The 25,097-nt window shown below is 43.4% G+C and overlaps 1 protein-coding gene across 3 annotated transcripts in view; it reads left to right on the forward strand.

Annotated features, from left to right (window-relative positions):
• The window catches only part of LOC124595404 (synaptotagmin-15-like), a 233,943-nt gene that overhangs the window by 144,321 nt on the left and 64,525 nt on the right, over positions 1 to 25,097 (forward strand). For 2 of the 3 annotated variants that reach the window (XM_047134133.1, XM_047134135.1), the window contains exon 2: positions 15,304 to 15,456. In XM_047134133.1, the coding sequence (XP_046990089.1) occupies positions 15,335 to 15,456 (122 nt within the window). In that variant the 5' untranslated portion in view covers positions 15,304 to 15,334. The remainder of the gene's footprint in view (positions 1 to 15,303; positions 15,457 to 25,097) is intronic. The other variant, XM_047134134.1, reaches the window with a different exon arrangement.

The raw sequence follows: 25,097 nt of genomic DNA on the forward strand, positions 1-25,097 counted from the left end.
TCCTTCTTTTCCTGCTTTCTTTGCGTGTGTGTTTCAGTTTTATTAGGTCTGTCCACATTCGTTCCCTTTAATGTGTGTCAGGGCGCTGATGACCTCGACGTTGAGCGCCCATAAGCCCCAACACACACACACACACACACACGCATATTTGAATGTACTAAACAGCCTAAAAACATACTCCCATAATAGCTGTAAACATTAATCAGCAAAGGAAATAAATATTGATCTAATGTTGTTCCACACACTGTTCTCAGTCATCACTTCAATACCTGCGCTTATACCGCTAACAACGTGTGTAGGTGGCAATTACTCAAAAAGCAAGAAGGAACAGGTTTGAAATGATTGTCTGATACTCACTGTAGTGCTTATTAAAATTGAGGTGAAGTCATAAAAGAAAACACCGAAAAATTGGTGAGCACTTTGGAAATATACTAGATCCATCCAAACCAAACCCTGACACTGGACCTGCATCAAGCCCTTTCCTTCCAGCTATATATGATTTTACCGTTTTGACCTACATCACTTCTGGCACAGGATACTGGAGAAAGCAAATCTAGGTCAACAGTTTCAGCAATCTCCGAAAATGACTTTGGATAAGGGACTCGCCGATTTAATAACCATGAAAGAGTCTTTAGTGACGGAACTAACTACAAATTATATGCAGTTCTGTGACCTTTGGCACTAAAAAAAATCAATGAAGTGAGCATTAACATTGACCGACGAGGAAGAAGCAGAGTAAATAAAACAATCCCGGGTATTAACGATGCCTGATTATTGATTTAAGAAGTAGTTCGTCGATCAGTATTTGAGTGCACAGACCGATTTATGCAAAATTGTGACAACAATGCACGGCCACGAAGAAAATCGATGAAATTTTCCAGATTGTTGAAACAAAATTTATGCTTCTGGTGACATTCTGGCTGTAGTACCGGAGAATCTGGTAGAAATTTACGATTAGTTTCACAAGGAACAGGTGCTACAAGGAATAAAATTGTGCAACTTTAATGGTTTCGTAATTTCTTTGAATCATAGTAAGTTGTTGACTATTGCCATCAATTATGCTGGAAGTGAGTGACTAAAATGGTATCGTAGGGATCTAGTGCAGCCGATACGAGTGCGGACGTTGCTGCTAGATGGACAGCCCAAGAAATCCTTCAATTTATAATTAAATGGCACTTCAGTGAATCATTACCCTGTACATCACTTAAAATTCAATACTACCTGACCATTTGTTTCTCAATCGCATCATACGAGAGATGTTTCTCTTAACTGAAACTAATAAGAAACTATCTTTGCTCTACGATGAGTCAAGAACGCTTTGCCAATCTGTCCATTTTATTAACTGAAAGAACAGTTTCATGTTAAATGGATGTCAATGACGTCACTGAGAATTTCGGTAAAATAAAGGCACCAAAGCAACATGCACATATACAATGGCGATAGTGTCCGCCCCCGGTAGCGCGACAGACTGTCAATCCTAAGGGCCCAGGTTCGATTCCCGGCTGGGTCGCAGATTTTCTCCGCTCAGGGACTGGGTGTTGTGTTGTCCTTATCATCGATCATTTCATCCCCATCGACGCGCAAGTCGCCGAAGTGGCGTCAAATCGAAAGACTTGCACCAGGCGAGCGGTCTACCCGACGGGAGGCCCTCGTCACACGCCATTTGTATTTATCGCGCACACAAGATACAAAAGGGCAGAGCTTTGGCGGAGCTGTCATACATAATTAGGTAATTCGTGTAAAAAGGTTTCCGACATCATTACGGTCGCACGACAGGAATTAACAGACATTCTATTTCGGAAATCGTTAGCGAATTTAATATTCCGATATCCACAACGTCAAGAGGGTGCCAAGAATACCAGATCCCAGGAATTACCTTTCACCACAGACAACGCAGTAGCTGACGCCCTCACTTAACGACAGAGGTTCAAAATGGTTCAAATGGCTCTGAGCACTATGGGACTTAACATCTGTGGTCATCAGTCCCCTAGAACTTAGAACTACTTAAACCTAACTAACCTAAGGACATCACACACATCCATGCCCGAGACAGGATTCGAACCTGCGACCGTAGCAGTCGTGCGGTTCCGGACTGAGCGCCTGAACCGCTAGACCACCGCGGCCGGCACTTAACGACAGAGAGCAGCGGCGTTTGCGTAAAGTTGTCAGTGCTGAGAGAGATGCAACACTGCGTGAAACAAGCACAGAAATGAATGTAGGACGCACAACGAACGTATCCGTCAGGATAGTGCGGCGAAATTTGACGTTAACGGGGTATGATAGCAGACAACATGCGAGTACCTTTGCTAGCAGCATGCAGCACATCGCCCACAGCGGCTCTCCTGGGCTCGTGACCTTATCGGTTGGATCCCAGACGACCCGAAACCCATGGCCTGGTCAAATGAGTCGCGATTACAGTTGGTAAGAGCTGTTGATAGAACTCGAGTGTGGCGCAGACCGCACGAAGCCATGGACCCAAGTTGTCGACAAGGCATTGTGCGAGCTAGTGGTGGCTCCATAATGGTGTGGTCTGTGTTTACGTGGAACGGACTGGGTCGTCTGTCCAACTGAACCGATAAGTGACTTGAAACGGATATGCTCGGCTACTTGGAGACCATTAGGAGTCATTCATGGACTACATGCTCCCAAACAACGATTGAATTTTTATAGAGGACAAAGCGTCATGTCACTGGGTCGCAATTGTTATGATTGGTTTGAAGAACGTTCTGGACAGTTCGAGCGAATGATCCGACCACCAGTATCTCCGGACGTGAATCCCACTGAACATTTACGGGACGTGACTGAAAGGTCAGTTCGTGTTCAAAGTCCTGTACCGCCAATACCTTCGCAATTATGGACGGTTGTAGAGGCAGCATGGCTCAACATTTCTGTCAGGAACTCCCAATGACTTGTTGAGTCCATGCCACGTCGAGTTGCTGCACTACCTGGGCAACAGGAGGTCCGATACGATATTACGAGGTACCCAATGACTTTTGTCTGGTTAGTGTAGTAATACCAGTAGTAACTACTATTTCGTATTACTGTTACGAAACTAACTGGTATCGTACAAGCTTTGTTTTCAGCCAAATAAAATAAAAGGTAGTTTTCTTATTCAATTCTTCATTATTACTTTGCACTCTACCTGATGGTTGCTGTGATAATTGCACTTTTGTATTCCAAGTTTCTCACCAACATCTCTAATTATGCATATTACAAATACCAGAGCGTACACACATAAATACGAAGGTTGCCCAGAAAGTAATGCATCACATTTTTTTTCTTCAACACTTCCTTACTGAGCATAATGAGAATTACACACACGAAATAATGGTGTTTTATCCACACATCCTACATTTCCACGTAATCTCCACCTCATTCTATGGCTTTCCTCCAGCGCGAAACAAGGGAATGGATGTCCTGTGTGACGTATAAAAATTTTCGGTGCCTACAGTGTCACGTCTTTCAGTGTCACGCAAATTTTTATTTTTAAAGGGGATAACTTAAGACTATTTCCATGGGTTCGCCCTTTAAATTCCTCCCTCATATCACAAAATTATCGTCTGATGTAGTACAAACTGAAAAAATAAATTACTTTTAAAGCACAGTTTCGTATATAATTTATATTCAAAACCTTACACCAGTGTCACAGGACAAATTCTACATCGAGAATACTTTACACAAGTTTAAGGGAAGAAATGCTTCTGATAATTATTACAGTATTTAAAGTTAGATATAGTGGGAATTAGTGAAGTTTGGTGGCAGCAGGAACAAGACTTCTGGTCAGGTGAATACAGGGTTATAAATACAAAATAAAATAGGGGTAATGTAGGACTCGGTTTAATAATGAATAAAAAAATAGGAGTGCGGGTAAGCTACTACAAACAGCATAGTGAACGCATTATTGTGTCCAAGATAGACACGAAGCCCACGCCTACTACAGTAGTACAAGTTTATATGACAACTAGCTCTGCAGATGAAGTAATTGAAGAAATGTATGACGAGATAAAAGAAATTATTCAGATAGTGAAGGAAGACGAAAATTTAATAGTCATGGGTGACTGGAATTCGACAGTAGGAAAAGGGAGAGGAGAAAACGCAGTAGGTGAATATGGATTGGGGGGAAGAAATGAAAGAAGAAGCCGCCCGATAGAATTTTGCACAGAGCACAACTTAATCATAGCTAACACTTGGTTCAAGAATCATAAAAGATTGTTGTATACATGGAAGAAGCCTGGAGATACTGACAGGTTTCAGATAGATTACATAATGGTAAGACAGAGATTTAGGAACCAGGTTTTAAATTGTAAGACATTTCCAGGGGCAGATGTGGACTCTGATCACGATCTATTGGTTATGAACTGTAGATTAAAACTGAAGAAACTGCAAAAAGGTGGGAATTTAAGGAGATGGGACCTGGACAAACTGAAAGAACCAGAGGTTGTACAGAGTTTCAGGCAGAGCATAAGGGGACAATTGACAGGAACGGGGGAAAGAAATACAGTAGAAGAAGAATGGGTAGCTTTAAGAGATGAAGTAGTGAAGGCAGCAGAGGACCTAGTAGGTAAAAAGACGAGGGCTAATAGAAATCCTTGGGTAACAGAAGAAATACTGAATTTAATTGATGAAAGGAGAAAATATAAAAATGCAGTAAATGAAGCAGGTAACAAGGAATACAAACGTCTCAAAAACAAGATCGATAGGAAGCCAAAATGGCTAAGCAGGGATGGCTAGAGGACAAATGTAAGGATGTAGAGGGTTATCTCACTAGGGGTAAGATATATACTGCCTACAGGAAAATTAAAGAGACCTTTGGAGAACAGAGAACCACTAATATGAATATCAAGAGCTCAGATGGAAACCCAGTTCTAAGCAAAGAAGGGAAAGCAGAAAGGTGGAGGGAGTATATAGATGGCCTATACAAGGGCAATGTACTTGAGGACAATATTATGGAAATGGAAGAGGATGTAGATGAAGATGAGATGGGAGATATGATACTGCGTGTAGAGTTTGACAGAGCACTGAAAGACCTGAGCCGAAACAAGGCCCCGGGAGTAAACAACATTCCATTAGAACTACTGACGGCCTTGGGAGAGCCAGTCCTGACAAAACTCTACCATCTGGTGAGCAAGATGTATGAGACAGGCGAAATACCCTGAGACTTCAAGAAGAATATAATAATTCCGATCCCAAAGAAAGCAGGTGCTGACAGATGTGAAAATTACCGAACAATCAGTTTAATAAGTCACGGATGCAAAATACTCTACAGAAGAATGGAAAAACTGGTAGAAGCTGACCTCGGGGAAGATCAGTTTGGATTCCGTAGAAATGTTGGAACACGTGAGGCAATACTGACCCTACGACTTATCTTAGAAGCTAGATTAAGGAAGGGCAAACCTACGTTTCTAGCATTTGCAGACTTAGAGAAAGCTTTTGACAATGTTGACTGGAATACTCTCTTTCAAATTCTGAAGGTGGCAGGGGTAAAATACAGGGAGCGAAAGGCTATTTACAATTAGTACAGAAACAAGACGGCCGTTATAAGAGTCGAGGGGCACGAAAGGGAAGCAGTGGTTGGTGAAGGGAGTGAGACAGGGTTGTAGCCTATCCCGGATGTTATTCAATCTGTATATTGAGCAAGCAGTGAAGGAAACAAAAGAAAAATTCGGAGTAGGTATTAAAATCCATGGAGAAGAAATAAAAACTTTGAGGTTCACGGATGACATTGTAATTCTGTCAGAGACAGCAAAGGACTTGGAAGAACAGTTGAACGGAATGGACAGTGTCATGAAAGGAGGGTATAAGATGAACATCAACAAAAGCAAATCGAGGATAATGGAATGTAGTAGAATTAAGTCGGGTGATGCTGATGGAATTAGATTAGGAAAAAAAATGGTTCAAATGGCTCTGAGCACTATGGGACTTAACATCTATGGTCATCAGTCCCCTAGAACTTAGAACTACTTAAACCTAAGTAACCTAAGGACATCACACAACACCCAGCCATCACGAGGCAGAGAAAATCCCTGACCCCGCCGGGAATCGAACCCGGGAACCCGGGCGTGGGAAGCGAGGACGCTACCGCACGACCACGAGATGTGGGCAATTAGATTAGGAAATGAGACACTTAAAGTAGTAAAGGAGTTTTGCTATTTGGGGAGCAAAATAACTGATGATGGTCGAAGTAGAGAGGGTATCAAACGTAGACTGGCAATGGCAAGGAAAGCGTTTCTGAAGAAGAGAAATTTGTTAACATCGAGTATTGATTTAAGTGTCAGGAAGTCGTTTCTGAAAGTATTTGTATGGAGCGTAGCCATGTATGGAAGTGAAACATGGACGATAAATAGTTTGGATAAGAAGAGAATAGAAGCTTTCGAAATGTGGTGCAACAGAAGAATGCTGAAGATTAGATGGGTAGATCACGTAACTAATGAGGAGGTGTTGAAGAGGATTGGGGAGAAGAGAAGTTTATGGCACAACTTAACTAGAAGAAGGGAGCGGTTGGTAGGACATGTTCTGAGGCATCACGGGATCACAAATTTAGCATTGGAGGGCAGCGTGGAGGGTAAAAATCGTTGAGGGAGACCAAGAGATGAATACACTAAACAGATTCAGAAGGATGTAGGTTGCAGTAGTTACTGGGAGATGAAGAAGCTTGCACAGGATAGAGTAACATGGAGAGCTGCATCAAACCAGTCTCAGGACTGAAGACCACAACAACAACAACAACAACATCAAAATACGAACAGGCTGAAATGAACAAACAGTACATAAGCCTATGTTAATCAATTCAACTGTAAAAAGCTAAGGAGCATATTATTAGCAAAATGAGAAATATGCCAAAGTGAAACGCCAAAATGAGCACTTCTCAATTGGGAGTAAATCAAAACAATCAGAATGGCTGAAAGAGAGCACAATAACATGAGCCATAAACGAAGAAGAGCTAAGCAACTAAGGAAATAAAAGAATAGGCAAAAATGAGATGCCAACAAAATGAGAGCTGGCCGAACTCCGTCGGCACTTATATACGGTTGCGCTCGTGGCGGCACCTCGCGGCCCGTACGCAACACGCGCGCCTGCGATCGCAATGCACTCTTAGCGCTCGCGGCGGTGTTTAGCAGCCCGTACGCTGTCGCAGGTCGACCCTTAATCTATGATGTTACACCTGTCAGTACCAATCCTTGTCCTGGTGGTGGAGCCAGTGCTTCACTGTGTGAATCACCTCTTCATCGTCCACAAAATGTCTTCCATGAATGGTATCCTCTAATGGCGAATGACAAAATCAGGTCGCTGCAACATGTCAGGTGTGACAGCCGTGGATGGTCTCCCCGACCGCTGTAAATCGCCCAGCTCCGCCGAACCGCTTCTGACGACCTCACCCCCCGTGCCCAGTGACTAACTATACTTCTGTCGACAGCAGATGCTCCATAGACTTTGCACAAGCATTTGTGAATATTCCCCACAGTTTCTTTCTCTGCCGTGAGAAACTGAATGACAGCACGTTACTTGTAACGTACACCACCCGTAGACGCCATTTTGAAACTGTCCTGCAGCTACAGTATTAGTCGGAAGTGACGGAAACAGCGCGTTCACTCAGGAGACTTCAAATAATACGTATGTAACGTTTCGCATTCGTAGCACTGGTTACGACTGAGAAAAAATGCGGTGCATTACTTTCTGGGCAACCCTCGTACTTGGCTTTTTGTCAGCCGTTACATCTATATTAGTCATTTTCTTACGAAATATACACTAAAAATACATCAGTGTCGAAGCAGACTGAGGACCTCCTTTACTTGCTCCGCCTACGATCTCCGACAGGCTTAATCTCCTTCATGATGAGAGTTACGGTATTGGGTTCATGAAGATATTCATGTACTCAATGACCACCAAATCTTTGAATATAGTTAAGACTCACCGGTCGACATTATTGTGACTCTATACTGCTTCCCTATTTGCGTCTTTTCAAGGGTGCATTCAGCCCTAACTTCTTTTTTATCGGTGACAATGGGCAACCGGATAGCGCGTGTGGAGGAGCTCTTGGAACGAGAGGATATTCGGCGTATGGGCTGGCCTGCCCGTTCCCTTGACTAAAATCCCGTCGAGCAGGTGTGGGGTGCGCTGGGAAGACGTATTGCAGCGTATCAGCATGCACTAACGGCAACCCACCAGTTGTCAACCACACTGGTGGAAGAATGGAACTCCTTACCACAAAAACTCCTTACCAATCTTCTTATCAGAATGAGAATACGTTGCTGAGCAGATTTTGCCGTCCGTGGTGATCACACACCATGTCTTTGAATAAGAGGGTCATTTCTGTTCGTCTCATTACATATTTCTTCCTGTTACCCTCTGTACTATACTGTAGCAATTCTTTCTACACTACTGGCCATTAAAATTGCTATACCAAGAAGAAATGCAGATGATAAACGGGTATTCATTGGACAAATGTATTATACTAGAACTGACATGTGATTACATTTTCACGCAAATTGGGTGCATAGATCCTGAGAAATCAGTACCCAGAACAACCACCTCTGGCCGTAATAACGGCCTTGATACGCCTGGGCATTGAGTCAAACAGAGCTTGGTTGGCGTGTACAGGTACAGCTGCCCATGCAGCTTCAACACGATACCACAGTTCATCAACAGTAGTGACGGGCGTATTGTGACGAGCCAGTTGATCGGCCACCATTGACCAGACGTCTTCAGTTGGTGGGAGATCTGGAAAATGTGCTTTCCAGGGCAGCAGTCGAACATTTTCTGTATCCAGAAAGGCCCGTACAGGACCTGCAACATGCTGTCTTGCATTATCCTGCTGAAATGTAGGGTTTCGCAGGGATCGAATGAGGGGTAGAGCCACGGGTCGTGACACATCTGAAATGTAACGTCCACTGTTCAAAGTGCCGTCAGTGTGAACAAGAGGTGACCCCACACCATCACGCCGTGTGATACGGCAGTATGGCGATGACGATGACACGCTTCCAATGTGCGTTCACCGCGATGTCGCCAAGCACGGATGTGACCATCATGATGCTGTTAACAGAACCTGGATTCATCCGAAAAAATGACGTTTTTCCATTCGTGCACCCAGGTTCGTTTTTGAGTACACCATTGCAGGCGCTCCTGTCTCTGATGCAGCGTCAAGGGTAACCGCAGCCATGGTCTCCGAGCTAATAGTCCTTGCTGCTACAAACGTCGTCGAACTGTTCGTGCAGATGGTTGTTGTCTTGCAAACGTCCCCATCCGTTGACTCAGGGATCGAGACGTGGCTGCACGATCCGTTACAGCCACAGGGATAAGATGCCTGTCATCTCGACTGCTAGTGATACGAGGCCGTTGGGATCCAGCACAGCGTTCGTATTACCCTCCTGAACCCACCGATTCCAAATTCTGCTAACAGTCATTGGATCTCGACCGACGCGTCAGCAATGTCGGGATACAACAAACCGCAATCGCGATAGGCTACAATCCGACCTTCATCAAAGTCGGAAACGTGATGGTACACATTTCTCCTCCTTACACGAGACATCACAACAACGATTCACCAGGCAACGCCGGTTAACTGCTGCTCGTGTATGAGAAATTGGTTGGAAACTTTCTTCATGTCAGCACGTTGTAGGTGTCGCCACTGGCACCAACCTTGTGTGAATGCTCTGAAAAGCTAATCATTTGCACATCACAGCATCTGCTTCCTGTCGGTTAAATTTCGTGTCTTCGTGGTGTAGCAATGTTAATGGCCAGTAGTGTATGTATGGCCCAAGTTTCATCGAAGATGAGGATGATGATTATTAGTGTTTGAGGGCGCACTTTTCATCGAACTATAATACTTGACAGCGACACGTACTGCGAAAGTTACTTTCGTCCCTAAGTTTTGCAAAGCAGTGTACCAACGGAATATGCATACCACTTGCGTAACAATATGATATTCCTTAAAAACATTGAATGAAAACCTATTAATCATCCGGGATACATTAAGTTTGTGTACTTCCTGCCAAATTTATATAAAAATGGCAATTTTAGAAACCTGACCCCTCCCTCCCCCGCCCACAGTCTTTATTTTGTTCGCTGAAAACTTAAATCATATTTTTGTACAATTTGTTATCAAGGTTATGGATACAATTAAATGAAAATGGTTCATACGGCGTTAGCCTCTTTCACCCTGCCGTGTGGAACAGCCGGTGTTCGACGCAGAGCAGTTTGACATTTGTAGCCAGAACAAAAGGAACAAGAAGTAATAAAGTGAAGCAAAGGTGGAAGAAAATTGCGTGGTGTGCATGTGCAGACGGACTGTCTTATAGCATTCTCTTTCTAGTATACATTATATCTATTTCAAAATGTCTTTTACGAAGAAAAATTCATCCTTTTGTACATTAATACTTCTCTTTGTACAAACTGTAACTTACAGTTCCTTCGCATTCAACAGTATCGGCACGAATTTGCTATGAACGTGTACATCGTAACAATATTATTCACTTCCACGTGATCATCACAGAAAGTACCCCTTGTGACGCGTAATGCAATAAAATCTTTGTCAAACAGCATACGTCAGCATGTGTCTTCTACGAGAGTGACAGCTGTTGTGGGAAGTGTCCAGGTAACGAGAAAAGAGACACGGCATGCAGGAAATGGCAAGTACGGTAATGAAATCAGAGTGCATCGAATTTATTTGTGCCTTACTGCAACAATGCATGCAATTTAGAGTCTATATTTATTCTACATTATTATTCATATTTTGTATTGTGGAGTTGGTGTTCCATTTTCTATTCCACAACTCTAATTTCAAGAACAGTGGAAAGACGATAATGGTTCGAGTAGTTGTAATAAGAGTGTTTGAAATATATAATTATAAGACTTTTAAAACGTCTTAGATACGATGCTACTAATACAGATAAAAATAAAGAAACAACATTCATTTCCTTCATATCACACAGTCGTCTCAAAAGGAGAGCTTTGACATATTTCAGTTATTGATTTTATCTGTAATGTAGACAGATGAATCCGTAATAATGATACGACATAGAGGGCACGGGCTGCCATTTTAATTCAAGGAGACATTGACGTATGAAGCGTTGAATTTGCCTCTGAACGTTGTAATTAGTCTAAGCGATATGGACAGGGTTTTAATACATTGCTAGATTCCTCACCTGATACTAGTTCTTAAAATTATGTAAGCAGTCTGTGGCTGATTAGTTGGCATCTATCTTCAAGGATCCGCCAGTTTTTCAGTTCAGTTCAACATGAACATTCTACCCTCATACCTTTCGCTTTCGTTGACAAACATAATGTACCAACGATGTTCTCGGAACTTATTACCCTGAACGCAGACACTTAGTCGTAACTGAAACACACTGGCAGAGCGTAAGAGCATATTCCGAAACAAGACCTACATGTGTGCATAGAAAATTGCAAATGAATGTAATTTTTAGGATGACAATACGGGAACAATTTCTGAAGCGACAATGGCAACATAGCGCTCAGCAGTAACCTAAAAATTACATAAAATCCAAGTTCAAAATATAAATTTATCTGTGCTCCACGTCCGCAGAAACTATCACAATTGGTACAAAGCTGGGACGATCAAAACAATTCCGTTTAAAAGAGGCCTTCATGGTAACTTCCAACCTGCAACAACTCGATCATCAAATCTCCGTTCTCAGCCGTAACTTAGAATCGAATCATTTCAACATTTATTTATGTTTTAATCAAAATATGAGATTATTCCTCGCCAGCAAATTAACACAGCTCGCAGTGAATCTGGCACTACTCTCTCCGTGTTGTATCTGTTCCGTGAAGGCTGGGAGTTTACCAGTAGAACAATGATTTTGCATCTAATTGCGTCTGAATCACAAGTGTTGTCTGTGTTGGCACAGACACGCGAGAAACCTGCTGTCGTTGCAGAATAAGAGTTACGCAGTAGACCCATACTTTACCCAAGTACACACGCGGAACAAACAATATTAGGCAACCTTAGGGCGAACCATTTAGCCCTGAAATCATCGAAAGTCATTTGAAGGTACTTAAGGGCTTTCACTTAGCCTCACAAACTCATATACTTGTTCAGTACACAACACACCAACGTTTCACGTATAACAATCTTAGTCTTCATCAACTTACCAGATGCTCATTCTTATAAAGCCGCTTTCTAATTGTTTAATTTTAATTTGTGGTAAGCTTCCATGGGACCAAACTGCTGAGGTCATCGGTCCCTAGACCTACACACTACTTTATCTAACCTAACTTACGCCAAGGACAACACACACACACATGTCAGAGAGAGGACTCGAACCTCAGATGAGGGGAGCCGCGCGAACCGTGGCTGGTTGCCTTGGACCACGCGGCTACCACGTGCGGCCCACTTTCTAAACTCATTAATCTAATTAAGAAGGTAGACTGGTGGAAAAATATTCCTATCGAAGCACAGAAAAAGTCAAATATGCTCCTTCTTAAAGGATTCTGATTGAATAGCTTGGTAACAGCTTCCTCATTCTATCTTCCTTACCACCTTTAAAAATTTTCTCAAAAATTTTTGACACGCGAACATATTCGCGCTGTTTTCAACATGCATTTCCACAATCTCCCCTAATGGTAACTGGCTCACATCTATTTATCCATCATTGAAATCCTTCGTCCCTGTCCAGCTTCGTTGTCATTGTCGTAGACTGTCTCTCATTATCACTAGCTCTCCCACTTCCACTTTCTCTTTCTCTTTATTCCTGTCCCATTGGCACTGTCTCTTTCACTCTTTTCCTCTCACTGTCAGTTATGTTTCATTGCCACAGTGACCCTCCCTTTCTCTAAAACTGCCAATGTCTCCTTCACTCTTTGCATACAACTACCAGTCTACTATCTTCCAGTATTTATTACTTTACTACAGTGTTAATTGTAGTCCAACTAGCATCACAAAGAAATGACTACCAACGAACAGAAGTCCATCGATGTGTGGTTTGCGTGGCAACTGTGCGCTCGGTTCCAACAGCTGCCGCCTACAAAGATTCGAAAATAGAGCTCTAACTGCTAATTCACTACAGTGTTGTAGGATCTGGAAAGTTGGTGAGCGGATGATGACTATTTCACCGCAATTTTGCGATTTGTGGCAACGATACGTATTTTTGTTATCCAGATGTGAATGAAACTCTGGCACACGCTGAATCATCGAAACTGAAGTTTCTTTGTTAATCACTGTGCTAAGCGTTTAACCTATGTAGTACTTGTACCAAACCTCACTGGTCAGTCTTATGAACATGTAGCTCTTATGCGCGTGTATGAACGTAGGAAAAATTGTTTAAACTTAGTTTTTTGTTTTATGATCGTTCGTGTGCGCGCGTCCAAACGTTGTGGAGGAGAAGGGGTGGCTTTTTTTTTGGGGGGGGGGGGGGAGCAGCTAGCTTTCGGCAGTTCTCAGTTCTGTCAGGGGCTCAAGATCACCTCGTTACGGTACTGTAGCCATTGATACCATTCTCATCGTGGAATGAATATACAAAATTGGATTACGCTACTGCCTAGCCTTAGTTGGGATCGGTGCTACATGATCTCTTTTCTTCGCTACTCTTTCGGATGGTACGTGTAAGAACAATTGTGGAAATGGACCAGCGAGAAACTAGCAATGTTAAACATAACTGCTTCACATACCTTCGAAATTACTGACATACTGTTGAACAATTCGTTAATGTTTCTTGATGCAAAGCAGAACAATGAAAATTAGATGATATTACTACTTTTCTTCTGATTTTTCATGGATGTCATTAAATGCTCTATTTGGAACTCTGTGTGGAGTTTATTTGGTGATTTCCAGGTTTTCTGTTTGCAAGGCAATCCCTTGAGAACTGTACTTCTTCGAAATATTGTTAGGTTCTTCGTGTTTTATCATCTTAGCTTGTCCTTGTTGTATTTCCTGTTTGTACCTTTTCTGCGAAAATAATTTTTGATGCATTTCTGCCTACTTTTCTATGAGCCATCAGTTTTCTACAAGTCATTCTAATTTCAACTGTTAAAGCCTCATCTATCAATTTCAGACGTGCCCAATCAATATATCTGATGAAAAATCAAGCACCTTTCAGCTGTCTAATTTCAAATTTTATTGGGCTACCAGTTTCACTGAAATATTTCATCATCTTCAGGGTCCTGCTGGATACAATGATCACTTCAGACATCATGTCGTATGATGTTTGAAGTGATTACTATATCAAGCAGGGGCCTGAAGGTGGCATAATATATTGTTGAAACTGATAGCCCAATAAAATAACTGTTTGTAAATTAGATGGCTGAAAGGTGTTTGATCTGATGTTCAGTATGAACAGCTGAGGTCTCACAGCCACCTCTGAAAAGATGGACATACAGAGACTCAATGAGTATCTGTCTTGATCTATGGTTCTGTGTGACTTCTTTCTTTTTTGTATACTTTACTTACCCTTAAATTTTCTCAATATTAAGAAAAATTCTGCATCTAAAATTTGGAGATAGAAAATGTTACTCCAGATGTGTGTCGGTCAGTCTTACACATATTTTTTCTCATCAAATAGCTGGTAAGTTTGTGGTTTTATTCTATAGCACACATTGTTAAGTGATTACTTCATAATTGCTGAGTTCCTTGTGAAGAGTGAAAGATTATTTATCACTTTGTTTTTATGTAGTACAATAATCCTCAGCTAATGCATACATCTAGTTCTGTGATATGCCCATTTACAGATATCTTTTAAAAACTTTTCATCTTGTTATGCACCGTAATTGTTAATTATCCAGAATGAAATTTTCACTCTGCAGTGGAGTGTGGGCGGATATGAAGTTTGGAGTGTGGGCGGATATGAAGTTTGGAAGGTAGGAGACAAGGTGTTAGCAGATGTACAGCTGTGGGGCGCGCTTGGTTAACTCATTTGGTATAGCACTTATGCACGAAAGGCAAAGTTCGAGTCTCAGTCCAGAACACAATGTTAATTATCATCTATATAAATATAAATAATTTCTATTTTTCTCCACTTTTGTTTATAAATGCCTCTAAACCAAATTTAAATGTTTATTTTCATCATTGTTGTTGTAACAAATAAAAATATGTTCAGGGATTTGCAATCAGAATGTTTTATTCTTACATAGAAAGTAAAAGGAAATATTAGACCATCACTTATGTCAAACCTGGTGTTTTGCACAAATTGATCAAGTTAAGATCCAAAAGAAGCCTGTAAGGTAATCGGACATTCTCTTTTTAACTTGGTTCAGGACTTTCTTTCTTTTTCTTCTTAACTCCAAGTTAAGTTTTCTGTAACCTTAAAGAGATTTCTGATAACTTTTTTTCCATAATGTCTGTGTTCATAGGTTTCATACTGTCAACAGAGCAGACTCTGGTATGTGGCGATGTTGCTGCGCATGCTGCGACTGCTGTCAACCAAGTGTCCAGGATGAGACCACGCTATTAGGTTGCAAACGACCTCAAGATGGCCACCTGTACACTGTTCGCCGCATATCAAGGTATTTATAATGCATTCCCTTAATTGCTTTGCTAAGTGTTCCTGATTGCTACAATTTCTTCAATTACAGTAATGTAATATTATACTCTGTGCAACATTAGATGGATAATGATCAGCTTGTTGAACAGAAAGGTGGCAGTGTAGAATCCACAGGCAAAATGTGTGGTGGAAACCACAGTCTACAACAAACAGTTGCAAAACTGTATGGGAAAAAAGTGCAACCCTTTGACAGCTGAAGTGATGCTAGCATTCCAAGCGGTTAGCATATAGTATCAGATGAGTGGTATGATGTAAACTGAGAACTTGCTATTTTTGAAGCTGTTACTTCCATATTTCCCAATCACTAAATTTGGTAATTATCTTTCCAATTTTCGTAGGAAAATGCAGTCAAAGTAATATCTTGTTAATATTGGTATTTAATAATAAAATCTCAGTGAATTTTAATACAGTGGGACCTTGCATAGTAAGCATAACTCATTCCAGAATCTTATTCATAGTGCGAAACGCACGTTAAGCAAAACTATTTATCCCATATAAACTAATGTAAAATCAGTAATGCGTTCCATGCAGAAAAAAATATTAAAAGTTTTATCTTATTCATGCCACTTACTCAAAGAAAATTATACATACAGTATTACATACTTTATTATTCATGGTACAGAACTAATTCTTTTTCACTAGGAAGCTATCTACAGTCATTTGTTATTGCTGACGTTTCAACACTTGGTGAAAATGGAATACATCATTATTGTATAGTAAAATTGTAGTGCGCGTAGTCACTGCTTTATTGGGGTGGTGGTTTTCATGTATGATGCAACTGTTTCCCATACTTTCAGCTTTTCTCTTACTTTGCCAGAAGGTTGCTGCTTTGTTATTACCGCCTTCTCCTCCTCCTCTGAAGAACTCCTCACCACAACTTCCTGCTGTTAAACATACTGCAACTCCATAAGCTCTTTAGGGGTCATTTCTTCAGTAGATCTTCCACAAGTTCATCAGTATCATTGTTATCCACTTCTAGTCCATGTCCTTGGCAAAAATACAATCTTGTTCAATACAGGCTCCACAGGTACTGACTCAAATGCCTTAGTCACATTCGGCAACACATTCCGACCAAAGATTCTTCCAAGCAGAAGTGAGAGTTCTCTTGGTGACCCCTTCCCATGCCTTCTTGATCGTCTTGACACATGTTTCGATGTTGAAATGATATTTCCAAAACCCTGAGAGTGAGATTGGTAACTTCAGTCAACTCAAAGCAATGCTTGAAGAGTGCTTCTTAAAATTAGAAATAATCTACTGGTTCATAGGATGAAGTAATGGAGTGGTGTTGGGGTGGCAGAAATTGGATCTTGATGAATTGAAGTTCTTCATGGAGGTGGTGTTGTAGGCCTGGAGAATGGGCAGGAACATTGTTCATAACAAGGAAGACATGGAGTGGCAGATTCATCCCAAGCAAATATTTTTTTATTGAAGGACCAAACACTTCGTTGATCCAATCGCAAAAAGATCATGTGTCACCCAAGCCATGTTGTTGGACCTTCACATCACATTTAACCTGCTCTTCTGGGCTTTACACTTCTTGAAGGCTTGTGGAGTTCCTGAATGGTAAACAAGCAGTTTAATTTTCAATTTGCTGCTGGCATTGCCACAGAATAGCAGTGTGAGATGGTCTTTCATTGGCTTGTGACTGGGCAATGCATTCTTCTCTGCTGATATAAAGGTATGCTTCAGCATCTTTTCTCAGAATAGACAAATCTCCTCACAATTAAAAATATGTTGCGGCAGATAACCCTCAGAATCTATGAGCATCTTGAAGTTGCTGTTAAAGTTCTCTGCTGCCTTTGTGTTAGAGCTGCCTACTTCACTGTTCCTCACGACACTCTGGATGCTGGTTCTTCTCTTAAACTCCTTGAACCACTCATGGTTTCGCTTAAACACTTCTTCACTGCTGATGATTCTGGTATTTCTTAATGAGGTCATCAAAAATCATTATCACTTACCCACTAATGATATTCTCATTAATACTGTCACCTTCCAATTGCTTTTCATTTTTCCATATAAGGAGCAACCTTTCGACATCATCCAGAATATGGAACTGTTGTTTAGATACTCTTGTCACTCTCTTTGAAGCGTCTGTCTCTTTAATCTTGTCCTTGTTCTTGAGAATAATGCAACTAGTTGATGTGGACTGATCGTATGTGCATGCTAAATTGGCAGTGCTCACACCATGTTCGCATTTTTCAGTGATTTTACGTTTCATTTCTAAGAACATTTTCTTCCACTTGTGGTCCTCTTCTTGTGACTTTATCTTCGGAGATATGCCTATGAAGTTTATTAAAATTTGTACACTAAAAAGCACTGTGTGAACACAAGTTAAGAAAAATGTGTAATCAGAAGTTGCACTTAGATGGTAGCAGAAAGAGCACTAAACCAAGACTGCAGTATATTTTCCTTGCTGCACGTGATCGGCTGGTGACATCACACCGAATCATTGTCACTCATTATGTGAAACATCGCTTACTAAGCAAGTCATTTTTTAATGATTCGTTTTGCTCATTATGCGAATTGTGCATTACGGGAGGTGCTCGTTAAGCAAGGTTTCAGTGTATATATGATTCAAAGTAGGAGGGACATAATCATATAACTGAAAATACTTCGAGATGGGAAATGAATTCTTACGTGATGTGTTTAAGTTCAAAGGAACTCATTTCAATTATATCCACATACTTGGCATATACTTTCTGAGGCTTGTGCCAATTGTAGTTCACTTCAGTTTTTTGTGGATTTCAGACACATTTTAATACATTCGAAACTAGGCACAGTTTTTACATTCCTGGAGATTAGGTGCTACATATAAATGTTGTTTTGGCATTGTCCTTACTTCTACGCCTTGTGTGTACCTATCATGTTTATCTTTCCCACTTCCCAGATCCTATAAAAAGCTGTATACTTATCTTCAAGGTCCTCTTCCCCAACTGTGACATTTGGTCCTCAATCATGTCCATTAGTGTCACTTTCTACTTATTTGTGTGTCTACCTGAAATTATAGCTAACACATGTCCCATTACATTTAGCACAAAAGCTATTCCTCTTCACTTCAGGCTATCATTGTTGTATCATCAGGTAATTGTATTTTTTGTCCTTAATAATAATAACAGTCCTTTGCAAATACCAAATCCAACTGAAGCTCCTACAATTTATAGTGCCACTCTAAACCCCTAAATAAACCATATCTGCATTTTGAATGTGCTTCTGCATTCCATATACACAATACACAAATGTTTCACAGTATGTTTATACATGCCAGCCACTTGTCGGCACTGCAGTGATGAAGTTTCAGAGAAACAGTGAGAGTTTTGCAGTAGCCACCAGAAAGATCGCGGGAAGCGCACATCGGCACGGCGCGTCACGGACGGTAGTCGCCGCAAGTAGAGTCCCGTCCCACCAGAGGGCACGCGAGAACTCGGACGCGACCTCTGCCGGCGGAACAACAACAACAACAACTCAGGCTGCACGGGCCGTGCCCAGTCAGTTAACATCGGGCATGCCTAGGACACAGTCCCGGTCTACGCTAAATGAAGTGCGACGTAAAACATGAACAGTGTTACTACACAATTGGCGACGAGTAGGGTTGTTCTTACGCATGTTGCGTCGTTGTTCCGGTTTCGCTGCTTATCCACGGCATGGAGGATTTAGTGCGGGTTTTGGTTGAGCAGCAGATGGAGCTCATGGCCACCATGAAACAAGTGCTTCCAGCGTTGCTCTCCACGCAGTCTGCTCCAGCGCCGTTGCCTCCTCCCTTTCCCCCGTATGACGAGACGGCGGAGGATTGGGACACATACGAACATCGCCCTCGGCAGCATTTCCAGGCGTTTCATGCTGCCGATGCGGAGATATGTCGTGCTCTCTTCTTGTCTTGGATATCTCCCTCGCTGTATCAAGTTTTGCGGCAGCTAGCGCCGTTGCAGGAACCCTCGTCCTTGTCTTTTGACGCATTGTGTTCATTGCTGTCTTCATATTATCGCCGCCGCACGCATGTTGTGGCGGCTAGGGTCGAGTTCTATCAGTGCAAGAAACAGCCCCATCTGTCTTACTGGGCGTGGGCCGCTACCCTGCACGGTCTTAGTCGCAAGTGTCATTTTGTCACGGAGCAGACGCGAGAGTCGTATGCCCACGTTATGGTATGCGACGTCATTGTTCGTTCGGTCCCTGATCGGGAGGTCCGGCAACGGACCCTGCAGTTAGAAGACCCTTCCCTTGAGGAAGTCCTGTCCATTGCTCAATCGTATGAAGTCTCTCACGCCGCCGGTCAACAGCTGGAAGCGTGGTGCGACGTTGCGGCGGTTCAGGGCGGCGCGTCCGCGTCCACTGTGTCCGGGGTGGACGACGTGCGAGCGGTACAATCCGGCCGTTACGGCCGCTCCCGTACGGCGCGTAAACAGAATTCCGGCCGCCGGCCCCTGTTGCCGTCCTGTGCGTCGTGCTATATACATCATGATCGGTCAGAGTGTCCCCAGCGTTGGGCCGTTTGTCGCAAATGTAATAAAAAAGGTCACATTGCTAAAGTTTGCCGCTCAGCCTCAAAAGAATCGAAGGAAGCAGGTACAGAGGTCATGGATGTTGACATTCAGGAAGTTTCATTGGGCCACGCTCCCGACGCATCGGCACGCAAACTCTTTATCGAGGTGTCTGTTCGGTCGCGCCGGTTACAACTGCAAGTAGATACGAGCGCGGCAGTTTCGTTGTTGAATGCACAAACTTATTCCGACCTTGGATCGCCCCCGTTGGCGCCAGTTTACTGGCGTCTACGCGGTTATGGTAAATAGTTCATTCCCCTACTGGGTCAATTCACTACCGACGTGACTTACAAATCAGTCACTCGGTCTATTGCTTTTATTATTGTCAGTGATGCGAGCTCCGCTAACCTTTTTGGCCTGGATGCCTTTCAAGCGTTCGGTTTTTCTATCGCTGACACCATACAGTTGGTCTCCAAAATGTTCCCTATCAATCATTGGAATCTTTGATCTCAGACTTTCCAGATATCTTTGAGGACGGCGTGGGGCGTGTTTCAGACTTTGAAGCTCACTTAAAGTTGAAGTCGTCGGCTCGCCCGCGTTTTCTAGGCGCGGGGCAGATCCCCTTGGCTCTCCGCCCTCACTTCTAGTGAGTGGGCTTCGCCCCTCGTTATTGTCAGGAAGCCCTCGGGAAAATTACGTCTTTGTGGCGATTTCAAGGCCACCAATTGGTGGTGGACACCTATCCTTTGCCTCGTGCTGATGAATTGTTCTCCGCCGTGGCGGGAGGCCAATATTTTTCGAAAATCGATCTTTCAGAAGCTTATCATCAGATACCACTTCATGAGGCCTCCAAATGGCCGGCGGTCGTCAACACCCCGTTTGGCCTTTACCAATACCAGCGGTTGGCATTCGGAATATCCAGTGCCCCGGCGATATTCCAGCATTATCTTGAGCACGTCACGTCGACAATCCCTCATTGTATTAATTACCTGGATGACACAATTGTCACAGGCCACAGCACGAAGGAACACTTGCACAACCTTCGCACCCTCTTTCTCAAAATCAGGTCTGTGGGCTTGTGTTGCAACCTGTGTAAGTCAAACTTCTTCCAACCGTCCATTGAGTATGTGGGCTACACCATCTCTCGGCACGGTGTCCAGCCACTAGGAAGTTTGGTCCAAGGTATCGTCGACCTTCCTCGACACTCTTCGCTGAAAGAGTTACAAGCTTTTTTAGGCAAGATAGCCTATTACCACCAGTTCATTCCCAGGGCTTCCACCATAGCCCGCCCCCTGTACTGCCTTCTGCGCAAGGGTGTTCCTTTTGATTGGTCGCCTGCATGCGAGCAAGCGTTCACCTCATTGAAGGGCCTCCTCACGTCAGCGTCTTGTTTGGCTACTTTTGACCCCCATAAGCTGTTGGTCCTGGCTACAGATGCTTCGCAGTATGGGATGGGGGCAGTCCTGGCCCATCGCAATGCAGATGGTTCCGAGCAATCGCTGGCATTTGCGTCTAAAACTCTTAGTCCCGCGCAGGCCCATTACTCCCAGGTGGAAAAAGAGGCTTTGGCCATTGTCTACGCTGTTACCAAGTTTCACCCTTTCTTGTATGGCGCGAAGTTTCAGTTAATCACTGACCATAAGCTGTTAATATCGTTATTTGGCCCCGCCTCTCAGATTCCGGATAGGGCGGCCCACAGACTACAGCGCTGGGCCTTGTTCCTCTCTAAGTACTATTATGACATTCATTTTTGCCATGCCAACGCCGACGCTCTTTCCCGTATTCCGGTGGGCCTGGATCCTAAGTTCGATCGAGAGGAGATTGTTTTCATTTGGATGTGGCGTCCCACCAAGTGGTTGATGGCTTCCCGATCACTAGTTCTCGAGTCACCAGGAAAACGGCAGCTGACCCGGTTCTCCGGCAAGTAGTTCGCCTCATTCAGCAGGGGTGGTCCTCCCGCCCTCCAGGCTGGACCTCGGACCCTCTTTATAATTATTTTATTCTACGAGACCGCCTCTCGGTCTTGGAAGGAGTTCTCCTTCTGGCTGCCGATGATACAGCTCCTCGTGTGGTTGTTCCTGCAAGTTTACGAAGGGAGGTCCTCACGTTATTACATGAGGGGCACTGGGGTGTTTCCCATACTAAAACCTTGGCTTGCAGACATGTGTAGTGGCCTGGTATTGACAGAGGAATTGAGCACCTGGTGGCCGCCTGTTCCCAGTGTGCGAGCCAACAGGCATCTCCCAGGGCAGCGTTCTCTTCATGGCTGCCAGTAACCCAAGCATGGGAACGTGTTCACATCGATTTTGCGGACCCGTTTCTCAATGGCTTTTGGCTCATTGTCATTGATGCTTGTTCCTGATTCCCATATGTGGTTCGCTGCTCCTCAACCACTTCAGAAGTTGCAATCCAGGCACTAGCAAAAATCTTTTCTGTGGAAGCTCTGCCAATCATCCTGGTCTCGGACAATGGACCGCAGTTTATTTCGCAGACCTTCCAGGATTTTAGTAGGCGCTTTGGTATTCGGCACATTTGCTCTCCCCCCTTTCATCCACAATCGAATGGGGAAGCCGTGTTGGATACCGGCGGTGGTCCTGCGCCGAAATGGCCGCCGGCTCTATACCTTGCAAGCGGGGGACCAGGTGGTACGTTGTCACCAAAATCAGCTACGTCCACGTTTGGGCACCCACCCTCCGACTTCTTGGACACCGGCTTCCCCATTGCCTTCACCCGTGTTGGTTTCTCAGGGGACGTTACCGCCTCTCCCCACTGTGACTCCGCCACACTGCGATGGTTCTCAGCCTTGGCAGCCTCCAGTAGCTCCATCTTTAGAGATGCCCCAGCGAGAGCCGGCCCCCCTCGCAGGCCTGGTTTCTCAGGAGGCTGGTTCACCTGTGGTCGTCCCTTCCCCATCGCCCGCGCCACTGGGTCTTGCCCCTCCCGAGGTGGAACAGAATCCGGAGTTAGACAGCTTGTCGCCCGTTCTGTCCCGGGCTTCGGTGGTGGGACGATGGGGGCCTCTTCGTGTGGGTCACTTCCAGCCGTATTCGAAGGTTCTGGCTTGAGGGTTGGCAGATCCCCTCGACTCCAGCCTTCCAATGCATGTGGAGGTCATTGCTCCTGCCCGACACTCCACCTTCCAAGGCAGTGGATCACAGTGGCTTCACCCCCTGAAGGAGGAGGAGTGCAGTAGCCACCAGAAAGATCGCGGGAGGCGCACATCGGCACGGTGCGTCACGGACGGTAGTTGCTGCAAGTAGTCCCGTCCACCAGAGGGCACGCGAGAATTCGGACGCGACCTCTGCCGGCGAAACAACAACAACAACAACAACAACTCAGGCAGCACGGGCTGTGCCCAGTCAGTTAACATCGGGCATGCCTAGGACACAGTCCCGGTCTACACTAAGTGAAGTGCGACGTAAAACGTGAACAGTGTTACTACAAGTTTCATGTCATCATCGGCGTGCCTCCATAGCTGAGTGGTTAGCGTGGCCTACTGCCATGTGGGGGCCCAGGCCAGGAGAGAGTGTTGCTAATATGTAACAAACTTCTAGCTCAATGAGTTATCATTCTGTTTGGCATTGCAAAAGTGGATGAGGTATGAAATACCATATTCTGGTGTTTGTTCAGGGCTGCAAAAATCTCGAAACTGGGTCTCAGCATTTCCAAAATATTGCTGTTTCCAATGTAGTGTAATTATAATTCAGGTAACTTCTTCAGATTTGTCATAACAGTTAAACAGTCATTTGGTAGACACAGTTTCAGCCTGCTGGATTCACTAAACAAAGCATCTTGCTGTCTACACTCTTTATGGCAGTCAGTGCTCATACTGCTATTCCGAGTAACTGATGAAGTATGACTTATTCATCTCATTACAAAAAACTGTAAAATCATTTGAACTGAGTAGGTTGTAGTTGAAATAACTTACAGAAATGCAGCTGGGTACCATCCTCAACAATCACCAATATTTCGATAGGTGAACAGTCCATTTTGAAGGCATACATTTGTGCCTCAAAAATAACAGGGTGTTCAACTGTGGAAATATTGGTGTAGATGAAGTTAGCTGACAATGTCCCTGTTAGTTACGGGAACATTTAACATACAGGAGGAGGGGGCTGGGGCAGCTCAAGTGCCACATGCTTATAGCTGGACTGGGAAAATGACACCTGTACATCCAGTGCTCATCTAAAAATTTCGTGTGTGGTCTTTTACCATACTTCGATAACATAGAATCCAGTCTGTTGATGGCTCATATTCTCTGCACGTTGCAAGTATCACCAAATATCAGAGCATTTTTTTAGTATAAAGTAAATGCACAGATAAAAAAATCTACTTATCAAGTGACGGCAGGGGAACACACACACAAAAGGATTTAACGTTTACAAGGTTTGGAGCCATTGGCTCCTTCTGGCAGAAGAGTTGAAGGGCAAGGAATAGGGATGAAGGAAAAGAGCTGAAGAGGTTTAGTGGAAGGGGTACAGCTCAGAAGTCACCCAGAACCCCAAGTCAGGGGAGACCTACTGTCTTCTGCCAGAAGAAGGAGCTACTGGCTCCTAAAGCTTGTAAACATTAAATCCTTTTTTGTGTGTTCCCCTGCTGCTGCTTGTTGAGTAGATGTTTTATCTGTCCATTTACATTATATTATCAATAACTGGTTATTTTCATTGTTATGTTAGAGCGTTTTTTTCTAATTTCAAAAGCCTTCCATTTAATGTATTCTTACATCACTTCCTGGAGGCTGAAGTGTTTAATATATTTCAGTACATTTTGATGCATATGCCACCAGTATATATGACCAGTATACTCAAGGGTCAGTCCATGTGATATCAACAAATGGTGTGGTTATTAAGACCTCAGATTTTGATAATTTTTATACACTTGTAATAATAGCTGTTTGCATGAAAAATCCTCAATTAAATGTTTTTTGGGCCTTTCATTTTTGAGTTATTATTTTTAAAACTTCCAAAATTCTGTGATTTTTGTTACATTTTTTACCTTAAAAATCACTATGTCTCAAAAACTCTATGACTTATGGACCTAAAATTTGTACTGTTTTATTCAGTTTCTTATGAGCTTTAAAAGTAGGTGGTAATTGAAAATGTTCATAAAGCTGCTGCATTTTCCCAGA

Source organism: Schistocerca americana, chromosome 2 (assembly GCF_021461395.2).
Source record: "Schistocerca americana isolate TAMUIC-IGC-003095 chromosome 2, iqSchAmer2.1, whole genome shotgun sequence".
Classification (NCBI taxonomy): Eukaryota; Metazoa; Arthropoda; class Insecta; order Orthoptera; family Acrididae; genus Schistocerca; species Schistocerca americana.